General features: G+C 45.8%; 1 protein-coding gene and 1 long non-coding RNA gene across 2 annotated transcripts in view; one reads left to right on the forward strand and one right to left on the reverse strand.

Moving 5' to 3' along the window:
• Positions 1–6: 6 nt before the first annotated feature.
• Positions 7–5,262, reverse strand: LOC309342445. The gene is made up of 3 exons (XR_014156822.1): positions 5,178–5,262; positions 4,284–4,377; positions 7–891 (listed from the first exon to the last, which is right to left on the reverse strand). It is a non-coding gene; the product is annotated as an uncharacterized lncRNA (long non-coding RNA).
• A 13,316-nt stretch (positions 5,263–18,578) lies between these two features.
• The window catches only part of TIPARP (TCDD inducible poly(ADP-ribose) polymerase), a 30,057-nt gene continuing 28,006 nt past the window's right edge, over positions 18,579–20,629 (forward strand). Inside the window, exon 1 of the mRNA XM_081862389.1 lies at positions 18,579–19,038. Coding sequence (XP_081718515.1) covers positions 18,774–19,038 — 265 coding nt within the window. The 5' untranslated portion in view covers positions 18,579–18,773. The remainder of the gene's footprint in view (positions 19,039–20,629) is intronic.

Here is a 20,629-nt window from a genome sequence, read left to right on the forward strand (position 1 = left end):
TTACATTTCTTTAAAACACTATATAGTCCACAAGCAGGATTAAGAATCTTCTGTGTAATGTAATATTCAATCTGCTATAATATATAACACTAATTTTCCCCTTACAGCATTCATTTTTTTATAACCTATAATCAAAACAAATGACTCCATTAATTAGATCCACATTTCATTTTTCTTAATTCCTCTAACCCTTCTGAAAATGATCCTATTTTTCCTTTTTTAAAAACCCAAACCATTTCATATGCAGTTGGAACTGTTCTACCAGATTCCTGGCTATTTATAAAATCAATAAACACAAACCAGTCTGCCAAAAACTTGTCCATCTCTCTTTGACCTCTCATTACTTGAAGTTTGTGAGACAATCTTTCCAGTACAGCTAATTGCCAAACTTCTTGTAAAAACACCGAGCAGATCCCACAAACTCAGTGTTGCCCATCTGTCATTTATCACACATATAGGATTTATCCCCACCACCACCAAGATTCTCACAACAACCCCGTGAGATAAGTTAGGATGAGAGAAAGCAACTGCTCCAACATGAGCCTCATGGGTAAACAGAGGTTTGTACCAAACCCTCTGTCCACTTCCCTGTACTGGTTCTTAGTCAAAACGTCTCAACTCCTCCACGTGCAGCTGCTGGGTGACCTTGGGCTGGTCACACTTCTTTGAAGTCTCTCAGCCCCACTCACCTCACAGAGTGTTTGTTGTGGGGGAGGAAGGGAAAGGAGAATGTTAGCCACCTTGAGACTCCTTCGGGTAGTAATAAAGCGGGATATCAAATCCAAACTCTTCTTCTCTTCATCTCAAGTGTCAAAGCCAAGATGTAAAGAAATGTGCCTTCAGCACTTGCAGAAAGCTGTAGAGTGAAGGCGCCAGCCATCAGGTGCACCTCTGTGGGGAGAGAGTTCCTCAGGTTAGGGGCCATCACAGAGTAGGGGCCATCACTGAGCCTTGGAGGGTGATGGCGTCATCAAGAGGGCCACCTCTGCATCTGAGAGGGTCTGTAGGGAAGGAGGCAGTGTTTTGCCCTGTCTGTGGACCACCACTCTGCAGCTTCACAATAGAGAAGCTACTATCCTACTTTACAGATGATGGCCCTCAAGCTGAAGGAAGCTTCTGCTTGATGGGCTGCCTGGTCCAAGTCAGGCTTAAGGATGAAGAGCCACAAGGGGCCTTGAAGCTGACCATCTACACGCAGCAGCTAGGCAGCAGAATGAGCAGGCACAAAGGTCACTTGATCACACAGTCATCGTTCCCCCCCCCCACTATGGTGAGATGTATTGCATTTATATTAAATTTATCTGAATTGTTTCAAGATTTGCACCTAAACATATCGTCAACAATATATTTAAAATTATTTAAAATAATATTTAAAATGTCTATGGTTTGATGCTGGCATTTTTATTTTCAATGAAAAAATCATGTATTTTTAAAAGGTGGGCTTCCAATATAATAAATGAAGAAACACAGTCAATTCATCTCCAATGACACATTTTCTAGGTCAATAAATGTTGGGTGTTAATTCAAGAAAAAAGAAAAAAAGAAAGAAAGAAAGAAAGAAAGAAAGAAAGAAAGAAAGAAAGAAAGAAAGAAAGAAAGATCTATTACCGCAGCAGCAGGAATCCACCAACCCAAAATACAAACAAGGCTGCAAGTGCTCTGGAATTTTTATTATCAGAATCTAAAGACTTGTGTGTTTTGAGCTGTCTCTTGTCCTCCAGGGCAATTTCTGAAATAAATGTACAATATTTTACTCTCAAACCAATATAAAGATATCATGTACAATAATAAGAAAATAAAGTACAACTCCAACCCCCGCTTTCCTGACAATCTATTAGCAGAGCCATGAACTTTAAAAGAACAACACTTCTTTATCTGGAACTCTTTTCCGAAGGGAAAGAGCAAGAGAGAAATGTTTTAGAGGAAGAACTCGCAAAATATCAAGTACCAGTATCATAAAAAGCAATGAACAAATCAATTTGTATTTAGTACACAGTCCTTGTGTTTTGTACCACAGATAGGGAAGTTATGGCCCTCCAGATATTGTTGGACTCTAGCTTTCATCATCGAATTCTATAGTTGGAAGGGACCCCAAGTGTCATCTAGTCCAAACCTCCGCTATTCAGGAATCTCAGCTAAAGCTTCCATGACAGATGGTCTTCCAACTTCTGCTTAAAAACCTCCAGGGAAGGAGAGTCCAAGGGAGTCTGTTTCACTGTTGAATATCTCTTACCATCAGAAAGTTCTTCCTGATGTTTAGCCAGAATCTCCTTTCTTGTAACTTGCAGCCATTGGTTCAGGCCATGGGTAGGCAAACTAAGGCCCAGGGGCCGGATCCGGCCCAATCGCCTTCTAAATCCAGCCCCCGGAAAGTCCAGGAATCAGTGTGTTTTTACATGAGTAGAATGTGCCCTTTTATTTAAAATACATCTCTGGGTTATTTGTGGGGCATAGGAATTCGTTCATATTTTTTTTCCAAAATATAGTACTTTTGTCCACTCATTAACACTTTCAAATGAACTCTGCCTCAGTGTTCCCCATAGAGGACACTGCTTAATAGGATGCATTCACACAGTGTGGTGTTTTCTCCTCTCCTCAGTTAATAAAGTTAAAGGGACCCCTGACCATTAGGTCCAGTCGTGGCCGACTCTGGGGTTGTGGTGCTCATCTTGCTTTATTGGCCAAGGGAGCCGGCGTACAGCTTCCAGGTCATGTGGCCAGCATGACTAAGCCACTTCTGGCAAACCAGAGCAGCACACGGAAATGCCATTTACCTTCCCGCTGGAGCGGTACCTATTTATCTACTTGCACTTTGACATGCTTTTGAACTGCTAGGTTTGCAGGAGCAGGGACCGAGCAACAGGAGCTCACCCCATCATGGGGATTCGAACCACCGACCTTCTGATCGGCAAGTCCTAGGCTCTGTGGTTTGACCAACAGCGCCACTCGCATCCCTGAGTTCCTGAAACCTGAGGTCCATTTTGAGCATGTTCACAGACACACACACACACACACAGAGAGAGAGAGAGAGAGAGAGAGCCTACTAAGGAGGCCTTGCCATTGGAAGTAGGGTGTGTGATGAAGAATGGCACCCACCAAAATATCACCACACACATCCAAAGAACGCCACATAATGCATTTTAGTACATCCACAATTGGACAACATGTGCTTTTATGTGATTTTCTTCCTTGTTGCATTATCTATGGATCAGGAAAATCCACATTAAAAGGGGGAATGCGAGCTGCTACTTGGATATGGATGTTTGTGAGGATAATGAAGGGGGGGAAAGCACACATGGGATGTATTTTAAATTGCGTGGAATCCCATTAAACAGCCTTGGTTTGGACATAATGCTAAGCCACAGTTTAGCAGAATAAGAATGAGTTATTGCACTTGTCCTCCTCCAACACATCTGCAAGGAGAGTTCAGAAACTTTCACTTCAGTTTTGGATTAACCGCAGCTTGCCACATCGTCTATACCCAGATGAACCGTGTTTAACCTGTTGAAACAGGCCAAATTCATAGCACAGCTTACAAAGCTTGCTTGTTTCAAGTAACTGTAGTTAAGATTAACCACTGTTTATGGTCTGAACAACAGACTAAACTGCAGTTAATCTTCTGCCCTTTTTGCAGAGGGAAACACAGCAGCCCAAGGCTCACGGAAGGTTATTCTGATAACTCTAAAATGGGATTTGGGTTTGTTTTATTTTACTACGCTGACTTCATTTGGTGTGAAGCCTCACAAAGGTTTTCTGTTACATCTAAACACAGCTGGCATTTTAAAAATAGAACCTAGGTGTAAAAGGTGGTTCTCTTTGATTTTTGTCTAAGATCAGGGAAAATGCTGGAGCCAGGATTTGTTTTTCTTAAAAAGTACAAAAAGCTCAAGGAGAAAACCACCTTGTGTGATCCATTATGGAAAGGAAGGGTACACACTGAGTTACTGCGTGGAAGTCTGAATTATAAACTAATGCACACATTCTGAGTGCAATTTGCCAGTGGAAAAGAATTAATTAAAGCTCGTGCTCTATTGCTGAGGGCAGAGAAACGTGTATTTAGGAATGAGATCATGCCTTCACGGTGGTCACGGCTGCTGCCTCTATGTGTGGCATAGCCTCAGAAATCACTTTGTAATCCTTTGGCTTGTGTCATGACATATCATCTTAAATTACATGGCTGCCTAATGAAAATACAAACACTCAACATTTCGCATCTACACAACTATATATAGCCACTGGGAATTGGGTTTGTCTGCATGAGTGCAGTAATTTGGTGTAATTACCTCTGTCCTCAGAAGTGTTGGTTTCTTCGTAAGTAAGCCCTGTTCTTTGCCCAAACAGAGTAGTTGAGGAGCAGGCCTATTTAGGTTTATCCACCTGCATGATATGTACGTAATGTTAATTTAGATTGTGTGCCTTCTTCATAATTAACCATTAACATACACAGTTCATTCCCCAATTGATTTTGCTGTGACTGCTAGATAGTATATTTAGGCTACAGCTCAATTTACACAAACTTACTTGAGAGTAAGTCCCATTGAACTCAAACAGGGCTTACTTCTGAGTAGACATGGATAAGGTTGCATTACTATTTAGCTATAGCACAATCCTATGCAGAGGTTGCATCCAGTTAAGTCCTATGCACAGCGGAGCCATTGAAATTAATGGACAAAAGTTAACCATGCCCATTAATTTCAATGGATCTACTCTGAGTAAGGTGTGGTACAACCCCATGTTTACATAGAAGCAACCCCCAGTGAATTAAATGGGACTTAATCCCAGATAAGAACACAAAGATTGTTACTCTAAACATTTGCAGAAATTCTTGGAGTGATTGATAGCACAGATCATGGGTGTGGCCAGCTTTGGGGGGCAGGCCTTTTGCTGGGGGGGCAGAACCTCAGTTTGCTATGTAGTTTTATTGATTTAGGGGGGCAGCTGCCCCTCCCTGCCCTCCCCTAGGCTACACCCACGTCACAGATTAAAAACACAACAGTAAAATGAAAAGCAAATGTAATAACAAGAAATCTGTGAGTAACAGCAGCAGCTGCAAAATCAGATAAAAAGCAGCATTCAAAGTTAACTTAGCACCAAAATGATAAAAAGTGAACTTTGTAATGGAGTTTGGAGCACCACCACAGGGAAGACTCTGTCCTCGGTTACCAGTCTCCACCCACCTCTCCTCCAATAGTGAGAGATCTGGAGAAGGTCCTCTGTGGAAGATCTTAATTCACATGGGACAAGGCTGGTTTAGAACATGGATTTATGTTCGTGCGGCAGGAGGCAGATAGGATCTTTCTAGATTTCAAGCAAGAATTAGGTGGCAACCTCTACATGGACTTACCTGGGCATATGTCCTGTTGAACTTAAAGGGCATTCTTCCAAGTAGACACGTGTAGGATTGCCCTGGTAATGCAGCACTGTGGGGGGTTCATACATAATACTGCCCTATGTTATGGATTTAGGCCGATAATGTGTGTGACGTAACACTTAAAAAAAAAGCACTGTGTAAAGTTTTTATTTTATTTTAAAGGAATTAGACAAATGGGGGAGGCAATATTTCAGTGATTTAGAGTGGAACCTCTAAGCTGTTGTTGTTTAGTCGTTTAGTTGTGTCTGACTCTTCAGAACCCATGGACCGGAGCACGCCAGGCACTCCTGTCTTCCACTACCTCCCACAGTTTAGTCAAACTCATGCTGGTAGCTTCGAGAACACTGTCCAACCATCTTGTCCTCTGACGTCCCCTTCTTGTGCCCTCCATCTTTCCCAACACCAGGGTTTTTTCCAGGGTTTTTTTCTCTTCTCATGAGGTGGCCAAAGTATTGGAGCCTCAGCTTCAGGATCTGTCCTTCCAGTGAGCACTCAGGGCTGATTTCCTTAAGAATGGATAGGTTTGATCTTCTTGCAGTCCATGGGACTCTCAAGAGTCTCCTCCAGCACCATAATTCAAAAGCATCAATTCTTTGGCGATCAGCCTTCTTTATGGTCCAGCTCTCACTTTCCATACATCACTACTGGGAAAACCATAGCTTTAACTATACGGACCTTTGTTGGCAAGGTGATGTCTCTGCTTTTTAAGATGCTGTATATCTAGGGGTATCAGAGGCTGTGGAAGATCAGCTGCAGGTAGGGGTGTGAGTGATTCAGGGACATTTGACCAGCCATTGCTGGAGACTAGATTAGGTAAGTTGGACTCCAGTTCCCATCAATTCCAGTTTGGCTGGTCAAGGGTCAAGGATGGTTTCAGTTGTCCCCAACCCACTGTATTCGATGAGCCTGTGACCTTATCCAGGAAGGCTGTTATAATGATCTAGTGAAGCAATGCTATGCACTTTTACCCAGGAGTAGGTTCCATTATTTAGTTGTTTAGTTGTGTCCGACTCTTCGTGACCCCATGGACCAGAGCACGCCAGGCACTCCTGTCTTCCACTGCCTCCCGCAGCTTGCTCAAACTCATGTTCGTAGCTTCAATAACACTGTCCAACCACGACTAAATGACTAAACAACATGGTTCCATTAAGCACAGTGAAACTTCTGAGTAGGCACTTACAGGACTGCATTGCATGCCTCCTCTGTGTCCAGTACAACATGAAACCAAGCATTAGCATTGAATGCAACTAGTTTTGAGATAAATAACTAGTAAGCCTAATCCTTTCTAACGTAACCCCATGTGTTTCAAAATAGGCTGTATATTATTTCCATTGCCTGTGTGGAATGTCAGGTTTTGTTGCAGAACAATCCATACTCCTGTCTGCATTCTCACCATTTGCATGTTTTAAAAGATCTTACATTGACTCAGGTTACATTCCTATTATATACACTTCCCTGTAGGAGTAGATCCCATTTAACTCAAAGGGGTTTCCCTTCCGAGTGGACATGGTTAAGTTTGCACTGTAGGTCTCGGAATACTTTTGCTGGCGTTTTCAGCGCTGTGCATTTGTTCCCACTGCCTCAATTTCTGCAGCTCCTAGTATTACTTACCGGCGCATGTCCTTGCAAATGTGGGGGCAGGAAAGGGAAAAGCGCAATCCCACCCATCTAATTCAAATGGCAACATGAAATATTTGGCTTCAGGCACTGGGGCAATTCAAGAGCAGGAAGAATTATGAAGCACCCGTGTGAAATTTTTCTGGGTTCAGACTTAAGGCTCCAATTAATAATTATGAAGAACGTTTTGCTCTGATGTAATTAGGTAAATGTGCTTCTCGCCTCTCCTAGTTTTCATGTGGTTGTTTTGCACATTCAGACCCCATATTGCTCTAGGGAGAGTCTCTTATAAAATACGCTTCATACCATCACTGGAATTCCATTATCTTAGTCTTGCAAGGCAAGGAAGGAATCCAAGGATTCCGACGCCAGTACCAAACTCTCTTAATCTCATTCTGGAGGCACTGATGAGAGAGTGAGCCATACAAATCCTTAATTAGCGATCCTTACAAAGTACAGTATGTCTGAATATACTTAACTATGGGAAGGGATTGCTCCTTATTTTGCTCATGCTGCTATTTCCCATGAGAATGTGTGCTCAAATTGTCTACACTGGAACTGGCTATGTGTGCATGTCCATAGAATTAGCATCTCACAGCTGACCCCAGGCTGGTGCCTTCGATTATTCCAAGGCTGGGAGTTCCTAGGAGGCTTAATCAGCAAATCTTTCTCCTTCTCCCAGGTAGTCATCAGACAAAACATCTCTGCAGCTGCAACACCCCTTTTATCTGTGGCCCAAAGGCCTCCTTACACATATCTAGGTGCACACCTAACCTGAAATGTATACTTAAAGATGCAAAGTGTGAATGTCAATGAACAGAAGGTTTTAGCAGCAGCCGTCTGTTGGCTGTCTGCTCCATGGCAAACCTGGATTTCTCCTGATAGCAACATAACCTTGAGTACACTTAGACTTAAGTTCCACTAATGTTCAATGGGGTGACTTTCAGATAAGCTGCAGTGACACCTTCAGCTCCATAACTCAGCCCCACCACACCTGCCATAGCTGTATATAGATCAGGGTTCATAGAATCATAGAATTGTAGAGTTGGAAGGAACCGCAAGCGTCATCTAGCCCAACCCCCTGCAATGCAGGAATCTCAACTAAAGCATCCATGGCAGATGACCATCCAACCTCTGCTTGGAAACCTCCAAGGAAGGAGAGCCTTCCAAGGGAGACCGTTCCACTGTCAAACAGCTCCGTCAGAAAGTTATTCCAGATGCTTCATCAGAATCTCCTTTCTTGTAACTTGAAGCCATTGGTATGGGTCCTACATTCCACAGCAGGAGAAAACAAGCTTCTTCCCCATGTGACAGCCCTTGAGATATATCTCCTCTCATAACTCAGAACCTTTTTCAGCTCAAGGGTTCCCTTCTGGGCTCCCTTCCAAGGACCCCACAGCAGTGATAAACAGGGCCAGAGGCCAAAGCAGCCAAAGCAATGAATGCTCGTTTCTACAGAAGGCTTGTTTCTGCGCACTTTGCACATCCTCTCTGTATCTTCCATCCAGGCTAGCCAGAGGCATAGTCAGGGTTCAATGACAGATTCCAGCCTTGGGGGGAAACACTTGGGGTGTTAAGCAGGTTTGGGGAGATGTGTGGCCTGGCAAGAGTTCTGAGGGCCAGATGGCGAGATCTGGAGGGCCACCTGCCTGAGGTTCCCCACCTCTGATGTAACTGGTGGCCAGTGTGTTATAGATCTCAGGGAAGGATGAGTCAGGTTCAAATCCCCACTCAGTCCTGAAGCTCCCTAACTTCCCTTGGGCCTGGCACTATCTCCCAATCTCACAAACCTTACCAGGGTTGTTGTGAGCATAACGTGGGGCGGTGAAAACCTTAGAGGAAGGGTGGGATAAAATTGTAATAAATTTTAGCAATAATCGTAAGGATTCAAGCTGCTTCTCTCTTTTTTTCATTTCCATCTATTTCTCATCAGCATCCTCAGTTTTCTAGATGCCATCTTTCCAAGGTAAGCAATGCCCAAAGCGCTTCTCATAAACATCAGAGCAAAGCACAGCAATGAGATAATCTTAAGGCTTCAAGGTTTGTTTGCTTGGCTGCATAGGCAACACTTATAACAGTTTTGTTTCAGTTTATTTAGTATCATCATCATTTAGCGGGGGGGGGGGGGGGAGAGAGAGATGCCACCTTTCCAAATAAACCATGCCCAAATCACCTCTCATAAACATAAAAGCCCTGTAATAAGATGATTATGCATCACAAAACATATTAGTAACCTTCCAAGCCAATTAATTAACAATTCAATCCAGATCTATCTGCAAAAAAAAGGGGGGGGTGGAATGTTGAATCAACATTTCAAATAGGCCCATCTTGTTCTGAGAGATTCAACATTATACAATACAGTATATTAATTATATTCTGTTCTTACCCGGAGGCTTCATGTATCCTCTTATCCAAGGATCCGGCCCTTCTTTGCTTCAGCCTCAGAAACTTGAAGATGATTCACCAGACCCTAATGGTTCAAAGTATCTGTTGCTGTTTATAAATGGCCATATTTTATGTACAAGTTTTGCTATCTTAAGCATGCAGGAGAACTTTGGCATTTTGGTGCACAACCCCATATTTTCTGACATCCAAATTTCCTGCCAAAGGAACTGGCAAGCTGGGTGTCTCATGTGACCAATGGTCTTGACTTTATTAGTCAGCTGTGCACAATTGACTCATTCAAGGGTGTTAATTACCAAGATGTGCGGAATTATGTTAAATCTCGGCTCACTTAAAATTGACAGGACAAGGAACCTCACCTTCCGCTGAAGACTACTAATCAAATGCAAGTGTGTGACTCACACACACACAAGCATCTTTGCCAATGGCACCGCCATGTTTAATTAACCCACCATGTTCTGGCATGCACACGCAAAGCACACATGTACACACACAGCGTACTGCGGCAAAGATGACAGCGTGATTAGCAAGCAGCTGCTGCGGCAAAGCAAAATTAATAACAGTTTCTTTAAAACCCACACACATACACACAGATCTATGCACAGTCTGTGGGAAAAACCGGTGACTGAAACATGCCCAAAACAGAATAAACTGCCGTGTGCACTGGAATAAATGCAACGTTGCTTTGAGAGTACTTTACAGGCATGAGCCCATGTTCAAAGGCTGCATATTTCTTAGCAGCAAAAAGTAGAGGCTGGTTGTTCGAAGTGCTGCTCAGCTTGCACCGTAGGCTGACATACTTTCAAGTGAAGGGTAGACAGAGAGGAACCTCTGATCTTCCCAGACTGTCCTTGCACAGACCTATTGATCTTCTTTCGCTTTCGGGCTGATACTCTCATAAAAAGAGCCTTCTGAAATCAGGCCAGGGGCCCATCCTGTTCTCACAAAAGCCAAAGGAGATGCCTGTGGGAAACCCACAAGTGAGACTTGAGTGCGAGAGCACTCTCCTCTCCTGCAGTTTTCAGCAAACAGCATTTACAAGCATGTGGTCTCTTGACCAAAGATAGCCATTGTGGCTAGTAGCCGTTGAGAAGCCTTATCCTCCAAGAATCTGTCTAATCCTCTTTTAAAGCCACTCAGGTTGGTGGCCACCACTGCCTCTTGTGGCAGGGAGTTCCATAGTTTAACCAAGCACTGTGTGAAGAAGTTCTTTCTTTTCTCTGAATGTATCCCCCAGCATTCAACTTCGTTAGATGTTTATGAGTTCTAGTGTTATGGGGGGGGGGGACTTTTCTCTATCTCCATGCCATGTATAATTTTATAATTTCCTGCCATGCCACCTTTTACTCACCATTTCTCTAAGTGAAAAAGTCCCAAATGCTGTTGCCTTTCCTCCTGGGGGGCTTGCTCCACCCCTTGATCATTCTGCTTGCTCTTTTCCTGCTTCATTTCCTGCTTCCTTCTTCATCATCCTCACCTTGAGGAAGGAGACCTCTCTATGTGTGTAAGAGCAAGCATGTCTCAAATGCCTTAGTTAGAATTAGGATCTATTTTTCTATGAAGGATCTACTTCCTGCAGTAAACAAAAAGCTTTGTTAGTCTCCTAAATTTGGGAATCTGAGTGAGATTATATGTAAGGTAAAAAGGTGTTCCTTCAACAAGGATCCAGTGTGCTCTGTTCAGCTTTTTTGAGCACGCCAACTCCAAACAACAACACTGTTAAATGCTGGTGATTTCATGCCCAGCTTGGAAGCTTTGCAAAGGAAATGCCTAACCACTGTCAGAAACAAAATGGTGGTCATGAGTTAGCCAATATGGCGCCTTTGAAATCAACTCCCATCATCCCTGACTGTTGACCATACTAGCTGGGGCTGATGGGAATTATAGTCCATGGCCTCTGGAAGGCAGCATGCTGGCTAACTCTTGTACACTGGTACCTCAGGTTACAGACGCTTCAGGTTACATATGCTTCAGGTTACAGACTCCGCTAACCCAGAAATAGTACCTTGGGTTAAGAACTTTGCTTCAGGATGAGAACAGAAATTGTGCTCCGGCGGCGCGGCAGCAGCAGGAGGCCCCATTAGCTAAAGTGGTGCTTCAGGTTAAGAACAGTTTCAGGTTAAGAACAGACCTCTGGAACGAATTAAATACTTAACCTGAGGTACCACTGTACTGCATGGACTTTTGGTCCAATTCACCAGAGTGTTTTTTTCTTTTTTAATGAACTCTTATCACCAGTTCTTATCCACAGACACAATGTTCCACACCGTGCCTTTAATAACAGCTTGATGTGCAGGCATTAGCAGGGAAGAATGTTGATTTCCGTGCTATGAAAAGCATCCCCTGCTTATTTCTGCAGTTCCGGCTGCTGTCAAAAGCACAAGGATAGGCCAGGTGGCAACCCTACCTGTTTTGCTACAAAACCATGCTTCCCGCTCCAGTCTGTTTTCCTGCAGCTTGTTTGGAAAGAGCAGGAGATGCCTTTGGCACAGTTCAAGTAGTGAGGAGCATGTTGTTAGCAAATTTGCCACTGACGCATCATTGCTATGCTTGTGAAGCGACTCCTGGGCACATCCACTGGAATGTATCAGGAGAAACACCTTAAAGCATGGGTAGGGCAAACTAAGGCCCAGGGGCCAGATCCGGCCCAATCGCCTTCTCAATCCAACCCGCGGACGGTCCGGGAATCAGCGTGTTTTTACATAAGTAGAATGTGTCCTTTTATTTAAAATGCATCTCTGGGTTATTTGTGGGGCCTGCCTGGTGTTTTTACATGAGCAGAATGTGTGCTTTTATTTAAAATGCATCTCTGGGTTATTTGTGGAGCATAGGAATTCGTTCCTCTTCTTCTTCTTTTTTCAGAATATAGTCCGGCCCCCCACAAGTTCTAAGGGACAGTGGACAGGCCCCCTGCTGAAAAAGTTTGCTGACCCCTGCCTTAAAGGAAGGTGGGTTAAGGAATATTTTGTTGTTAAAGTTTAGGAGGTCTCATGCTGGCCAGTAACATGACTTTTCCATTACATTTTTGACACAAGAACATTTATTAAATGAACAATGAATTGCTACCATGGGGTATAACTACTGGATGCAATAGATTGCCATCTTGGGATGTGCCTCCTGTAGCTCATTGGAGAGCACAGGCTGTGTGGGATGTAACATCACTGATGCACTCAGATACAACATTTCCTGTTTGCCCAGAGTGGACACACAGGGGAATGTTGCTCCAGCCAGGAGGACTTCCTGTCACACCTGGTCTGGAGCATCCTCCCACTGGGTGTGACCAGGTAGATGGGAGTGACCCTGGCAGACACTATAAAGGAGCTAGTCACGTAGCCATCTTCCTCTTGACTCCCTTGATCCCTTCCTCTTGACTCCCTTGATCCCTTCTCTCCATTTTGCCTTTTGTTGTCTGCTGGCTCTCGGCCAGCAGCACATGGGCTCATCCCTCACAAAGGATGAACCCACACTTTTCTCTGTAACTGTAACTACAAGATAAAGTCTGCCTTCAGTACCATACTGTGAACTGAATGTAAGTAAACCTTATCATTACTTTTAAAAGAAGACTGTTGTGTCATGATTGTTTTTAAGAGGGAACTAAAGGAGATATACCAAGAACAATCCAGTCTGGACAAACCAGACTGGATTGCTTAAATCAAATGATTCTCACTAATCCATCAACTAGCTTCCTGCAGTGTACAAGGGAATGTGCTCTGCTACTAGCTCACTAGCATGAGTGAGGAAGGATAATATTTAATCAATATATCCTCTCCTACTATTGTCAACATTCCCACAGGCTGTATATGGGGAATATCCAAGGTTTGATCTCCAGCATATCCAAATAGGACTGAGAAAGACCCCATTCCAAAACTGTGGAGACCTAAGACCAGTCAGTGCAGATAATGCTGAACTGTATGAACCAGTGGTTCGATTCAGTATCTTTTCCTTTATTCCATTCATAGGAGAGTAAAGGAGAGTGCTCAGATCAGAAGGCTGAAAGGTATGGAAGCACTATATAGATGTTACCCAGCATGTAAACTGTATTTAGATACGGACATTTCAGCGAATGTGTTAGCTCAGCCCCACGTTCCACCCTTGTGAAAACACCAGACTGCAAGGATCTTGGAAGCCTCTCTCTGTTTCATTCCTCTTGCTAATTTTGTTTCTGTGCTTTGGTGGTAGAAAACCACATCAGTGCACGGCGCTTGCATGTTCACAGGCAGACAGGAGCGGCTGCTAATGTTTTGCGGGGGAGGAGGAAGCTTGCTTTCTGATATACAGTTCGGATGACTGTCTCTTGTGAATCATGGCCGGTGTATTGTTTTCCTCCTGAAGTCATTCCCTAGCTGAAGGTCGTCTCCAAGTGCACGTCTGCCCATACACACAGCCTTGCATGGTGGGTGAGACAGACGGATCTTGAGGGCTGCAATATGAGGCCTCTACTGCAATGCAGGAACGGATGTGGGTCTTATCTCTCTGGTTCCATTTCCAGAGGCTTGCTCTGCCACCAAGTCTTCCAACTGATTAGGTCAAGATGATGAATTAGCCTGCAAAACATAACATCGAACTCCCCTGAGATGCCTCGCTGTTTCCAGCCAGGACAAAAGCATCTGTGTTTTTAAATAGTGAGACCGATGGTGAAGGAAGTTTTGAAACATGCTTCTTCCTCTTAGTGGTTCACAGGACATACACACAGAAGCTTTCGTCCTCTGCCCTCCAGAAATAAATTACACAGGTGATTTCCATCCCAAATGAGAGGCACTTCTAAAATACAGTGGTACCTCTGGTTGCAAACGGGATCGGTTCAGGAGGCCCGTTCGCAACCTGAAAAGAACGCAACCCATGTCTGCGCGTGTGCGGGTCGCGATTCGCCACTTCTGCGCATGCGTTTGACGTTATGCACATGCGCGAGCAGTGAAACCTGGAAGCAACCCGTTCCGTCACCATGGGACGCAACCAGAAAACACGCAACCTGAAGCAAACGTAACATGAGGTATGACTGTACCTTTTGCAATTCTGATATGTTAGCCAACTGCCACCAATCTCTCAGATGATGGGTTTTTAATCTGCAGTGCATGGTTTTCCTTCTCATGCAGGTATTCTTCAGACGATACGTAGGAAGTTTCTCATGGTCTCCTTTTAGATGTGGTCAGGATTGACTATACAAATGCTGTATCCATCGAGTTTCAGGTTGTTGGCTCTCATCCAGTCCTTTACCGAGGCAAGCCAACAGTCCAGAACATCTACTGCCACACCCGCAGGTGTAAAGGAGAAGCAGAGCTATGCCAAAAGACAGTTTAAGAACCTAAGTTTAAGAACTGCTGGATCAAGCCAATGGCCCATTTGGTCAGGTATCATGTTCTCACAGAGGCTAACCAAATGCTTGTGGAAAACCTGCAAGCGGAAACACAGCAGAACTCTCCTGTGGTTTCCAGCAACTAGAATTCAGAAGCAGGTGGGCTCCGGTGGTGGAGCACAGCCATCAAGCCAGTAGATGTTATCCTCCATGAATTTGTCTAGCCTTCTTTTAAACCTGTCCAGGTTGGTGGCCCCCGCTGCCTCTTGTGGGAGAAAGTTCCACAGACTGCGTGAATAAGTACTTTCTGTTATCTGTCCCAAGTTTTCCAATGCTCAGCTTGGCTGGATGTCCACGAGTTCTGGCGTTACAAGAGAGAAAAACATTTCCCTATCTGCTTTCTCCCTGCATAATTGTCAACACTTCTTTTGTGCCGCTGCTTTTGCCCCTCCTTTAAACAGAAAAGTCCAAAATGCCACAACCTTTCCTCCAAGGGAAGTTGTTGCTCCATCCCCTGTATCAGTTTCCCGAACCTTTTCCCAGCTCTACAATATCCTTTCCAGAAGACTTGGTTAAGTATTCTGCCTGTAAGTCATCTTGAGATAGAGGCAGAGAATGGATAATGATAAGGCCACGAATTCTTAACAGCCCCCTTGACAGACAGCAGCAGAAATAGTTTTCCACCTCTCTCCCGCCCAGCTTGTAGCTGAATAGCTGCCTTTCCCCAGAAGCTTACAGGTGAATTGCCTTTTTTCAAAGCCGCCTGACAGCTACCTTTCTGCCAAGTCCTCAGCAGTGTTCTTGACAGGGCCATGTGAACAAATGTGTCAGATCTCCTTGCTTGCCTCTCCATACAGCCTGACAGTTCATAAGGGTAAAATGCCAGGTAGACCTGACATATTTGTTCAAATGTCACTGCCGAGCATAATGTTCAGAACAGAGGATGCTAGAAGCATGCAGGAGGGAGGGACAACAAGCTGGTCACAGCACGCAAAAGGAGCATGATGGAAAGGTGGCAGTTAAAGGGGAAAGAGAACACACTATTTGCCTTCCTCAGTCATAAAAGCAGAGGAAATATGTACACCATGGTTTTTTAAAAAAAACAACGAGGAAGGGCCTCGTGGTGGCGAAAGCGAGCAAACACAAGTGTCGCATGGACTGGCATGGTAAAAATGCTAACTTCATTCTTCTTAATAAATGCAATCAAAATGTTGACTTCAAAATGTGGCCTTTCTTTTCTTTTCTTTTTTTTACCACCCAGAATCAACAGACATTGTTTGCAGGTAAAAATTTAATGCACAAATTAAATATACAGGACAGTGGTACCTCGGGTTAAGTACTTAATTCGTTCCAGAGGTCTGTACTTAACCTGAAACTGTTCTTAACCTGAAGCACCACTTTAGCTAATGGGGCCTCCCGCTGCCGCCACGCCGCCGGAACATGATTTCTGTTCTCATCCTGAAGCAAAGTTCTTAACCCGAGGTACTATTTCTGGGTTAGCGGAGTCTGTAACCTGAAGTGTATGTAACCTGAACGTACCACTGTAGAGGAAAGCCTGTAAGGAATTGGAAAGGGGGCGGCAGAAGTATGCAACCTACAGTGGTACCTCGCAAGACGAAATTAATTCGTTCTGCGAGTTTTTTCGTCTTGCGAAGCACGGATTTTGGAAAAGCTTCAAAAATCACCAGAGTCTTCAAAAACCTCAAAAAAGGCTACCACACCGCGTGCTATGAGTTGCTCCTCGAAGTCAAGTCGCAACTGCACCCCCTGAATGCACGGTTTCAAGAAAAAGGAAACAAACTTGCAAGACAAAGGAAACAAACTTGCAAGACGTTTTCGTCTTGCGAAGCAAGTCCATAGGGAAATTCGTCTTGCGAAGCAACTCAAAAAACGAAAAACTCTTTCGTCTTGCGAGTTTTTCGTCTTACGAGGCATTCGTCTTGCGAGGTACCACTGTATTCAGTTATAGGGTTGCCATTTTCCATTTGGCTAGGGGGGGCTTTGCCTTTAAAAGCTGTGTTAGGAGTAGCAGCAGAAGTCAGAGGCTAGCAGCTCCACCAGCGCCCAAGGTGAGTGTGCGCGCATGTTCGCCAGGCTCTCATCGCCAGGTGGGGCATGAGCTTCACCCTCCACTAGCCTGTCCCTCGCCCCTGACGAGCAGGCCCTTGCGTGCCGGATCTCTGCTGGGAGGGTGCCTGTTTTAGCCCCCCCCCCCAAGTGCGCCCAGGGCAACAGCCCACCTGATACCCCCACTGTGCATATGTTTGCTACAAGAGCGGGAAACCTAATTTTAAGAAACTGTATTCAATTAAAGTAATTCGGTTTGATTTGTAATAATTTGGAAAATTAATAAAAATAAAGTATTTTATATAATATACTACTGTGTGTGTGTGTGTGTGTGTGTGTGTATGTAATACTGGTTTGTGGGAGTTGTTCTCATTTTTATGAGGTATTTTGAACCACCCTGAGGTCTATGGATGAATTTAATTCCTACAAATTTAATTATTTATTTAATAATTAGCAATAATTGAATTTATACTGTAACTCATGCTGAAGGCTATCCTCGAATGTTGGGTCTTACTCCCAAGTACTCCCTTACAGTGCAAACCTATACATATTTACTTAGAAGTAAACCCCACCGGATCCAATGGAATTTACAGGGAAATACACCTGCAATCCTCTAGTTTCCCTCTCTGGAAAATGGGGATTCTGTAGGCTTCCAGCACAGGGATTTTGTGCGAGGGAAATTCAATGGCAATCCCAGAGATACTTTGCCGATTAAAGCAATAGCAACCCCGCAGCTTTCTCTATGCAAATGGTACGAGATGAATGAGACGGGAAGGTGCGTTGAGTAAATAACGATCAAATTACCCCTTTCGTATTTGCACCTCGATACTTCCCAACAGGACAAGGCAACTAGTCATCAGTGCTCGGGGGGTTCTTTGTGTGCCAAAAGCGAATATGAAATCTGCTCATTCATTTCTCACGAACAACTTCCTTGCACGGAATCGCTTTTCTCCAAGCCGTTTCTCAGCTTCGACTTTCGTCCCCACCCTCTTTGGCCCGGCTCCTTGCCTTATTGCGACGGCAATACAAAGAAGATTTAACTTGGGGGGGGGGGGAGAATGGGTGGGTGGTTAGGTGGGGAGATAGCTTTCTGCTAAGCCAGCTCCTCCTATGTCAAGGTGACAGCGACAACCCGTCGCTCGCTCCAATTCTCCGTTTCCCATTTCCCCCTCGCCAGCTCGAAGACAGAAACTAACATGCTTCACTCTCGTTTCCCCCGAAATCCGACCCGGGGCTGTTGCTCGGCAAATTCAGATTGCCCAATCGCGGCGCAGGACGACGCGGCCTCCCATTCCCACGCCCAGTTTCCTCGCAGTGCTCGGTTCAAAGGCGCCTCTCGGGTTACCGCAGGGTGTGTGTGTGCGCGCGCGGGGGGGGGGGGTAGGAAGAAGAGGGGCGGGTGCGTGGGGGGTGGGCGACGAAGGTATGAGTGTGTTTGCACGTGTCTGCAGCGCCTCTTGCCGTGCAACAACTTCGCCCTGCCCGGAACAAAGTGCCCCTTTTTTTCTTGCAATGCAAGCGGTCCCGGTTCTCCAGGGCGCTCCTGGTGTGCGTGAGAACGCGCACAAGTGCACGCGCCTCGCTTCCTTCCCCCCCCCCTCCCCACCCACAGAGTTTAGAATCCCAGCTATGCAAATAAGCGAAGCAGCCAGTCCCTCCTCCGCGCCCGCCCTTGATTGGGTGGGCTTGGCTTAAGGCGAGGCAGCAAAGCGAAGGGAAAGAGGAGGGGGCGGAGCCGGGCTTGGAATGCGAGCCCGGACTGACGGCGCGGCTGGGCGAGTCAGGGAGAGCTTTGCAAATAAAAGCAGAGGGGGAGGGGAAGGAAGGCAGGCGAGGCTTTGCTTCGCGTGCAAAGCTCCACCCCCCGACGGTGCAGCTGCCCGGGCTGAGGGCTTTTCAGGAAGCGGTACTTAAAACGGCTCCAGAGGAACATGTGAGAAGCAGTCGCCGCTGGAATCCGAAGGGCGAGGAGGAGGAGGAGGAGGAGAGGAGCTGCAAGGGGAATGGGCGCCGCTGGGTCGCATGCGGGAAGGGGCCGAGCGAGCGCCGCTGCCCGAGCCTGAGGTGCGCCGCCGTCGGGGGCAGAGCGGGCTGAACGCGGGGAAGGAGGGACGCCGGGGCTGCTGCTCCTGCCGCCGCCTCCGTCTCCTCTTCTGCCGGCTTTCCCTTGCACCGTCGACGCCGGACCAGCAGCTGCCCTTGGGCTCGGGCTGGGCTGCTTCGCCTTGGGGTCGGTCGCCTTTGCTGCAGTCGGCCAGCGGAGAGGCGAAGCGAAGAACAGACTCCGGTAACTTCCTTCGAAGCTTTTGCTTCCTTGCTTGCTTGCTTAAAAAATGAAATGAAGAAGCTACTTGTCGAGGGGCGCTGAATTAAAGAGGATTTGGTGCTCCTTCGCGTGTTAAGTTTTTTTTTTTAAAGGGGGAAAGTCCTTTCTTGCTGAGATGATTATTTTTTCTTTATGCGCATTTAACTTGGAAGCGAGCGCTCCTGTATGCAAGTGCGGCTGGGCTTCTGAACAAGGACCGGGTTGCAGAGCAAACGGGCGAGCAAGGTGAAAAGTGCTCGCCTCCCCTCAAAAAGAAAAAAAAAAAACCCTCGCAAATTCCAAAATTAAGGACTGGGTTGCGATTGCTTGGCGCACCCACCCACCCCTTAAAAAAAATCGGATACTGCGGGTCCTACATCCGAGGAAATAGTGGGCGATCCTAGACGTGTTTTTCCCCCGAAGTGGGAGTCCCGCGGACTTCCACGGGACGTGCTTCGGGGTTGGTGTGCATTGCAGTCTCCTGGGGGCTTCTCTGTCCGGGGAGGTGGGGTGAGTACATCGGGCTGGGGGGAGGGGAGGACTTAAAGGGCCGGGCCGAAGCAGACGGAGGGGAGGGGGTGTCGATCCCAGCCGTAGAGTCAACTCTTCAAAAAACAGAAGAGCTGTCGACTCCCCCTCCGGGCTTCCTGGCCAGTGAATGAAACCAAAGCGCCTTGCGCAGGAATTGGAGCGGAGCCTTCGGCTCATTGCAGGCTTACCAAGAGTTTTTTCCACGCTTTCAGTATTGTGCATTCATTAATCTGGAAGGGTCGCCCACTGCTCCGCTGCCAGGATTAGGCCCTCTACCACTGCCACATCGCAGTATCCAGATCGCCACTGTTGCACCATTCGGGGCAATTGTGTGCGAGGGTGACTAATCCGCGTTGAGTTTCTGTCCTCTGCAAACAATAGAGCTGCTCGGAAGGTGGTGCCCCTCCTATCGCTTGGGCAAAAACCTCTCGATGACCTTCCTCGATCCTGGTGTTGCAAAGCAGGGAAGGGAAGGGAAGTGAGTGACCGTTGAGCTCAAGGAACTGGTGACACTGTCTTTTCTGCACTTCCTTTTTTGCAGGAGTCATCCTTGGCTTTAAGCGCCACACGGACTGCCAGGCTGTGGGATTTGCACTGAAGGGGGATGGGGAGGCAGGCTAAACTGCAGTCCTAATCTGAATTCAATAGGACCTACTTCTGAGTAGACAAATGGAGAAAGATTTGACTTGGCCGTAACTGGCTTGAGAACATTCTTGTATGTCAGGACACATTTACCTGGCGCAGAGTAAGCTTCTCATGAAAAAAATGCTGTTCAGCTGGGCAGAATTTCAAGTAAATAAAGGCTGGCTTGTTCCACGATGAAAACGGAAGAATAGGTAGACATTCACCCAGATGCTTAGGGAAGTTTTTAATGTTTGATATATTGTCGTGCTTTTAATATTTTGTTGGGGGCTGCTCAGAGTGGCTGGGGCAACCCAGTCAGTCAGAAGGGCGGCATATGCCTAATAAAATCATTATTAGTTTTATTAGATGTGTATAAAGAGCAGTAAGAAGTCCCGATTCTGAATATTGCACCAGTTTA

This window comes from Podarcis erhardii (assembly GCF_964252035.2).
Source record: "Podarcis erhardii genome assembly, chromosome: 5".
NCBI classification, from domain to species: domain Eukaryota; kingdom Metazoa; phylum Chordata; class Lepidosauria; order Squamata; family Lacertidae; genus Podarcis; species Podarcis erhardii.